At 49.7% G+C, this 8054-nt stretch overlaps 1 protein-coding gene across 2 annotated transcripts in view; it reads right to left on the bottom strand.

The window, feature by feature from the left end:
- Nucleotides 1-4481: 4481 nt before the first annotated feature.
- The window catches only part of MECR (mitochondrial trans-2-enoyl-CoA reductase), a 32196-nt gene continuing 28623 nt past the window's right edge, over nucleotides 4482-8054 (bottom strand). For both annotated transcript variants that reach the window (XM_004266565.4, XM_049707033.1), the window contains exon 10: nucleotides 4482-6723. In XM_004266565.4, the coding sequence (XP_004266613.2) occupies nucleotides 6566-6723 (158 nt within the window). In that variant the 3' untranslated portion in view covers nucleotides 4482-6565. The remainder of the gene's footprint in view (nucleotides 6724-8054) is intronic.

Here is an 8054-nt window from a genome sequence, read left to right as displayed (position 1 = left end):
TTCCAGCGTTGTTTTGAGAATTATAGGCGTACTGTCCTCAGCACATCTTAAGTGCCCAATAAAGTAACGCCAATATTACTTTAAAAATAGGATGACTTGCTTCAGTGGAAGCGGTGTGGAAAGTGGAGAAGGCTGGAACTTTGGAGCTAGATTAGGCTTGGCACTGGCTAAATTAACTGGACCAACTTAACCTATTTTCTTTTAAATCTCTTTTCTAACTTGTAAAATTAGAATAATTTATCCCATCTCAATGGACTACAGGGTAACTAAAAGTATATGTGGAAGGGTTTGAAACAGTATCTGGAACATGGTAGGAGCTCAATAAATATTGGTTCCCTTCTCACTAACCCAGTTTACCTGGAACCACAAAGGAGTTTTGTTTCTTTGCTGTTTTTACTTTGAAAATTATATGTTGAACGGATAATTTATTAACTGGTTTAAATGATATACAGTGAAACGTCTTCCCATCTCTGTCCTCTGGTGGCCTAGAGGCACAATATAATGTTTCTTAAATGTCCTTTCAGAGGTTTTACACATGTAAAGCAAATGGTGGTGGTGTACTATACATACAGTTCTGCACTAAGTATAATTTGAAAATCATTCCATTAGAGTACAAAAGGAGCTTCCTCAGGACTATTTTATGGCTCATAATATGCCATTTTATACACAGTAATTTCTTTAATCATTGCCCTAGGAAAGGACGTTGAGATAGATTGAAACCTTTTGTTTTAACAGCTTCACTGAGTAACTTTGTATATATACATATATGTAGGATCTATTCCTAGAAGTAGAATAGCTGGGTCAAAGGGTGTGGGCAAACATAGTTCTGATAGATATTGCTCAATTTTCCACAAGCACCTGTTTTTCCATCTCCTCATCAACACGTTATGAAACTTTATGATCGTTGTCAATCTGATAGCTGAAAAATGGTATCTTGGGATAATTTAACTTGCAGTTATGTTGAGTGGAGTGAGCCTCGTATGTTTAAGACACATATTTTCCTTTGTCTGTTTATATTTTTTGCCTATTTTTCTTATTCATAGGAGCTATCTATGTATTAGGAAAATTAGCTCTTTGTCAAATGAGTTGCAAATATTTTTTCCCAGTGTGTCATGCAAAAACATTGTATGTTTATGGGATCAAATTTATCCTTTATTTTTCTTTGATTCTGGATTATGTGTTGTAGTTTGAAAGGCCTTCCTCACTCTGAGGTTAAAAAAATTTTTTTTTTTTAAAAACCCTCCCCTGGACACTTCCCGGTGGTCCAGTGGCTAAGACTCTGCGCTCCCAATGCAGGGGGCCCAGGTTCGATCCCTGGTCAGGGAACTAGATCCCACATGCATGCCGCAACTAAGAGTTTGCATGCCACAACTAAAGATTCCGCATGCCGCAGCTAAGATGTGGTGCAGATAGATAGATAAATAAATCCACGATGCAAGGAAGATCCCGCATGCTGCAACTAAAAAATGATCCCTCGTGCTGCAAATAAAACCGGGCGTAGCCAAACAAACAAAACCTCCCATGGTTTATACTGTTGCTTTAAGAACTGATTTTTATGCTGCAGTCCTGATCCGTTTGGTATTTTGTAAAGTGTGAGGATCATAGTCCCTGTATTATGAAGAACCAGTGCTAAACTTGGCTGTTAAATAACCTGCTCAACCCATTGTACAGATGGGAAAGAACCCTACCCATCGAAATACCCGTCTCCAAAACCTGCTCCTCTTCCGGAGCTTGCTAACTCAGGGAGTGGCACCTCCCTCCAGGAAGGTGCCAAAGTTCCACCTTCACACACCTCATTCACTCTGTCTTGTTGATTCTTCCTCCTAAAGATTCACGAATCCATTCACTTCACTCCCACTTAACTAACCCGGTTCAGGCCTTGTCATATTGTTCACACAACAGGGCTTTAACATGCTGCTCCCCCTGCCTGGAACATGGCTGACTTCTTATTCAGGACTCAGACCTTCCTTGCCCACCTTCTCTCAAGTACCCCCATCACTATGATATCACTTTATTTTTTCTTTCACAGCACTTGCTACATTCTGTAATTACTTCATTTATTCACTTGTTCACTGTCTTTCTCCTCCACTAGAATGTAAGCTTCCTGGTATCATGGGCCACGATTTTTGGCTTCTGCTGTATCCCTGGCACTTCTGACAGGCTTTTCACATATGGGGTGTTCAAACTATTTACCAAATTAATAAGTGAATGAGTTCTCACCTGGATTACTTCAGTGGCCTCCTGCTTCTTTTTTTCATGCTTCCCCGTGAGACACAGACTCAGGGAAATTCTGAGTGACATGTCAATTATTACTGAACAAAATCAAGGAGTCCTGAGAAAAGAGGGAGCTCAAAGGCCAGCTGTGGGGCCAGAGGAACTGGGGTTGACTGGCATGCTGACCAGACAGGGTCAGGGGACCTGGCTTCTGGTGCCAGCTTGCTTCCTGGTATGTGACCTTGAGCAGCTCACTTCCTCTCTCAGCATCTTCCTCTTCTGAAAAGTGGTGATATTAAAACCTCAATGACACAGGGAAGTTGTAAAAATCAAATGCAGGTAGGTGTGAAAGTGCCCGTACACTGTAAAGGGTCAGGGACATAGGGCACGCTTTCTTCCCTCTCAGAGGGTGCTAACTCACCTGCGGGTGGGCCCTCTGTCATCCCAGGATCTTCCTGCCTTCAGATGCAGGCAGATGCTGTGCCAGGACTGAGTTTCTCTTCTTCCACCATTTCGTCCAGCTGCCCAAGCTGGGCCCAGCGTCCTACCCAGGGCATGGTACCTGCCAATAAGCATGGGGCTGGCGGGAGCTGCTGACAGCTTCCAGGTACCAGGGCAGAGGTGCCTGGCACACACAGGTTAATGTAAGAACCTCTTTCTTCTGGGCATCGGCTTTTTCCCTGAGGAAAGCAGGGTTAATTGGTGTCCCAAGACACCAGACAGTCATCAATGTTATGACAGTGGCTGTAGGCAGTTGAAGGATGGATGATTCCAGAAGACACCAGGGAGAGCCAGTCATGAAGCCTCAGGGCTTCAGGTGCACCCAAGCTTTGGTTTAGGAGGTCATGCCTGTTTGTCCTCCTTTGGTCTCCTGGGGCCAGAGTTCCTCCTTCAGCCTCTTAAAAAGTATATTGTTTACTTAGTGGGCCCGAAGAGCTGTCCCAACTCCACAGAGAGATTATTCAGCCTGAAAATTAACAACAATCTCCTGTACTTGTTAAGTAGGGAAGCGATGATCCATCTTAAGTCAGATTCCCTTTTGACATTGTTTTGCCTCAGGCTCCTTTCCTCTGCTGGCCTCATTAAATGTTGATAATCCCTATGTGGTCTTCAAAATTTAGGGAGACTTTACTTATCTGGGAATTTCTGATTCTCTTTCTTTAGCGCCTCCCTTCTCCAAATTGTCCCCCCAGATTGCTGCCAGAGGGATTTTTCTGAACCACAGTTCTGATCTTCTGGCTCAGAAATCTTTTGTTCCCTACCGCCAGTAGGGTGAAGTCCAAATTCCTTAGCTGGGAATCACACACTGCCACAATTCAGACTGCGATTTTGTGAAATTTTCAGCTTCTGATGGATTGATAGGATTTCAATATAAATTAAATCACAGAATATGTATCGTTTATGATTAGGTTCAGAGAAAGCCCAAACACTAGGGGCTTAAATAACACAGAAGCTTATTTCGCAAGTCCTCAGGTGGGCAGTCACCGTTTCTGGGTCTCAGGGACCCAGGCTCCTTTGATCTTGTTGCTGTCCCATTCTCAACATGGTCAAAGATGGCTGTGCAAATTCCATGTTTGTATCCCAGCCAGGAGGAAGGTGAAAGGGGAAGGAAATGGTACAGGATGGATGCCAACTATATTTTAAAGAGGCTCCTAAGAAATGGACACCTAGCACCTCTGCTTACATCACATGGGCCAGATCTTGTCAGCTGCAAGGGAGGCAGGGAAACACTGTTTATTCCAGCCCACCATGTGCCCGCCTAAGAGTCATCAGTTTTCTTTTTTTTTTTTTGCGGTACGCGGGCCTCTCACTGTTGTGGCCTCTCCCGTTGCAGAGCACAGGCTCCGGACGTGCAGGCTCAGCGGCCATGGCTCACGGGCCCAGCCGCTCCGCAGCACGTGGGATCTTCCCGGACCGGGGCACGAACCCATGTCCCCTGCATCGGCAGGTGGACTCTCAACCACTGTGCCACCAGGGAAGCCCCATCAGTTTTAATTCTTAGCAATAGAATGGTATTTGGGGAAAACGAGACGCTTCTGACATAAATGTTCTGCCTCTATAACTTAGCCTGGTCCCTTAGTCTGTAATGCTTGTCTCCCTCCCCTGCCTGAGAAAATATTATCATCCTTTAAAGCCCAACGTCAGCTCCAGCTCCAGGGACTTCCCTGGCGGTCCAGCGGTTAAGACTCCGTGCTCCCAATGCAGGCGCCATGATTTCGATCCCTGGTCAGGGAACTAAGATTCCCTCATGCCAAACGGAGCAGACAAAAATAAAAAAATAAAAAATCAGCTCCAGACCCCCAGAGGTACTATTCCCGGGACACTCTGCACACCCCCGAGGTCTCTAACCGTGACGTGGTGCTATGAACCTTCCTCCCACCTGTCTGCCCACTCTGAGTCTCTACCAGGGGCCCGATCCTTCTCCATGGCTGCAGGCTCATCACATCCCCTAAGCCCAACCTTGTGGAGTCCCCCTGCAGAACCTAATCCTAACTTGCACTCCTGTAGGCTTTGGGCAGCCTCCCACTCCCTCTCAGACTTTCTGCACTTTCCCCCATTGACCAACTGCACAAATCATCCATCCCACTAACCTTGAGGATACAGAACGGGAGGGACTTGGGTGAGCTGCGGCTGATTCTGAGCCCAGGTGTACAAGGTGGCAAATCTTACCCAGAGGGCACCTGTAGACCTTTCCCAGCCCCAGGATGAAGCTGAGTCCTTTTCTCCAGAGGACACACAAGATGCTGCCGAAGACAAGAGGATGATGCCGGGGCCCAGGTATGTGCTGGCATGTAACTAGCCTTCAGAGCCAGTTTTCCACATCACTCCACTGCCTAAAATCCCTCAGTGCCTCCCCCATGTCTTGGGGGCAAGTCCTGAGCCTTCCTGCTCTGACTGCTGCCCACTGCTCCCATCTCAGTCTTTCATACTCCCCCCACGTCCTAGGCAGCAGCTCTACTTGCCTGTGGGCAGTTCCCCGACTGCTAGGCTCTCCAGGTCTGCCAGACTCTCACGAGTGCTGTTGGCTTTGCTTGGTACACCTTCTCCTGCTGGGCCTTAAGATTGGCTGTGACCATACTTCCTCTGGGAGGCCTTCCTTAAACCCTCAGGCAGAGCTTCTGTGTCCCCACGGCCCTCCGAACACCTCCGTATCAGCGGCCTCGTGAGTATGCTGTGCACTAACTAGGCTTAGCTACTTGTGGGCCAGCCCCACGTCACTCACGGGCAGCCCTGGCCTCAGGCACATGCTAGGCTCTCAGTATGTCCCCCCGCAGTTAGGCTCTAGAGCTCAGGGACAGAGGGCCAGGTGATGAGGGAGACACCCCAAAGCCTCTGGTTCTTTGCTTTGAGTGAGTGGATCATGAAGCAAACACCAAAAACTCACATAGTGTCAAACTCTTCTCTTTGTCTGAATAAAGCTACTCATTTTTCAGAGCCCACTTTCAAGCTTCACCTCAGGGAGGCCTAGGACAGGACCTTGGTTAGGCGCTCACAGCACTTCACGCATGTCTTCTTTTGCACACTCATCACTATGGTAACTGTCGTGGGACCAGTGGTTTGATGTGGGGTTTCTCAACAGCGGCACTGTGGACATTTGGGCTGGATAAGCCCTTGCTGAGGGAGGCTGTGCTGTGCACAGTGAGATGCTGTAGCAGCATCACTGACCTCTACTCACTAGGCACTAGTATCAGCCCCTCAATTATGATAACCGCAGTGTCCCCTGGGAGCAAAATGAGCTCAGGCTGAGAACCACTGGTGTAACATCTGTCTCCCCAGTTAGAATGGAAGTTCCATGAGGATGGTCCAGGCACCTGAGACCCCGTTTCCTTGGTTTCTCAGCCTGGCATTCACTCCTCTGTGGAGCTGATCCTCCCCGTCCCAGCTTGAGCCGAAGGCCACCTGAGAATGAGTCAAACCTTCCTTTTTAGAAGATTCTCCTCTGTGGGCTTGGAGGGCTTGAGGGCAGAGATCTGTTTTACTGGCTTTTGTACCTGCCAGCCCCGCCAAGGCTTTGCTTTCAGGGCGGTCAGGAAGTGATGGCTGGAGGACAGGTGGAGGGTGGGCAACGGGGGCTTCTAGTGCTGGGAGCTGGCAAGGGATGGTCCTTCTTATTAGGGGTGACTTCTATTGGTTTTTGTTTTTTTTTTTAAGAAGTTCGGACTTTATTAGATACCCGGAGGCTGGCCCCAGGGAAAGCCTTGGCTGGCCTCCCAATTGTCCGCCTCAGAAGTGACCGTGGGGAGAGGAGCAGCCTGCGTAAGGCGGAGGGGCCCCAAGTGGGGGGCCCGAAACCAGTCCTGCTGGTCCGTCTCCCCTCCCACTTGGCTCCGGCTCCTCTGGGATTATCACATCACATGGTGAGGATCTGCTTGGAAGACACGAAAGGCTGCATGGACGCTTCTAAGGCACGCTGGTAGTCCTGCAGTGGGACCTCGGAGCAGGCAGGGGCCGTGAGCTGGCCTCGGTGGATGAGATCGCACAGCGTGAGGATCAGCTCCTTGAACTGGTCTGTGGGAGGTTGGAGGGTGTCAGACGGGGGAGCAACCGCAGGGCTCGGTGAGGGGACACGCGGGCTTCCCCTGCTGGTAGGAGCTGGTGCTGGGCTCCAGGGAAGCCTCGAGAGCCCGGGGCTCAGCCAGGGACACGGCGGCCGCTGTGGAGGCGGCCTGGGGCCCACCTGTGCCCAGGACAGTGAGGGCCAGGGTGGGGACAGAAGCACGGGGAGCAGCCCCAGGAGCTGACGGGCAGGCAGAGTGGTGCTGTGATGGCTCAGACCCACAGGACCTGACTGGGTGTAGCGGGGAGTCCTGAATGGTGGGAGGGCGGAATCACTCAGAGGGGCAGAAGCCAGAAGAGGCATGGGGAGGGGGTGGGTGGTGCCTGGCACACCAGCAGATGTGGAACAGAGGAGCTCTGCTCAGGGAAAAGAGCCTTCCCTGAGAGCCCAGGCTCCCTCAGAACCGCACCAGCAGAAGCCACCAACGTCCCCTCCCGGGCTTGCCTCCCACTAAGGACCCCATATGGTAGAGGAAGATGAGAAGGGAAGGCCTTGGCTGAGAAGTACTTTTTCCTAGACGTCAATTCATTCAACATTCAAATTGAATCGTATCCCCTGCTTAAAACACTTCAGTGCTTCCCATTTCCCTTTAAGATCGAGCCTGAGCTCCTTAAAGAGGATTATAAGGCCTTTCGTAATCCGGCCACAACCCATCTGTCCGGCTTCCCATTCTCTACTGGGCTTTAACACATGCTATTTTCTCTTTGGAACAGCCCCTCAGACGACCACTTCCCTCCCCATCACTGGGATAACTGCACGCCATTCCTCAGCTCAGCCTGGAGCCGGTGGTGGTCCCAATCTGGGGAGCCAGTCCTCCAGGAGAGGAAGAATAGTGTGCTGGCTCAGGTTCTGGAGTCAGAGAGACTGGCTGTTCACATCCTGGCTGCACACCCTTAGGTGGGGATGACTTGGGGCAAGCTACTTCACTACTCTGAGCCTCTGTTTCCTCCTGTGTCAAACAGAGCTGACAGTAGTTTAAACAATTATGACATTTAAACTGAGGCAGAGGTGAAGTAACTTGCCCAATGTCCCACAGCTCGCTCAGCAGAACCCACAGCCAGTAATGGTGGAGGCAGGATTTGGGCCTGGGCAGGCCGGTTCCAGAGTCTGTTCTCTTTCCTTGGCTGTCTTCCATGGCAGTCTTCCCCACTGTCAGCTCCTCAGGAGGGCGGCAGGGGGTGCCTTGTTCAATATGGTGCCCCAAGGACTAGCCCACTTTAGTCCAATAACTATTTGCTGACTGTAGCTGTATTTAGAGACTGTTTTCCTTTATCCCGTTGTG

This window comes from Orcinus orca, chromosome 1 (genome assembly GCF_937001465.1).
Source record: "Orcinus orca chromosome 1, mOrcOrc1.1, whole genome shotgun sequence".
NCBI classification, from domain to species: domain Eukaryota; kingdom Metazoa; phylum Chordata; class Mammalia; order Artiodactyla; family Delphinidae; genus Orcinus; species Orcinus orca.
The sequence above is the reverse complement of the archived record's forward strand: the minus strand, read 5'-3'. Positions and strand labels throughout refer to the sequence as shown.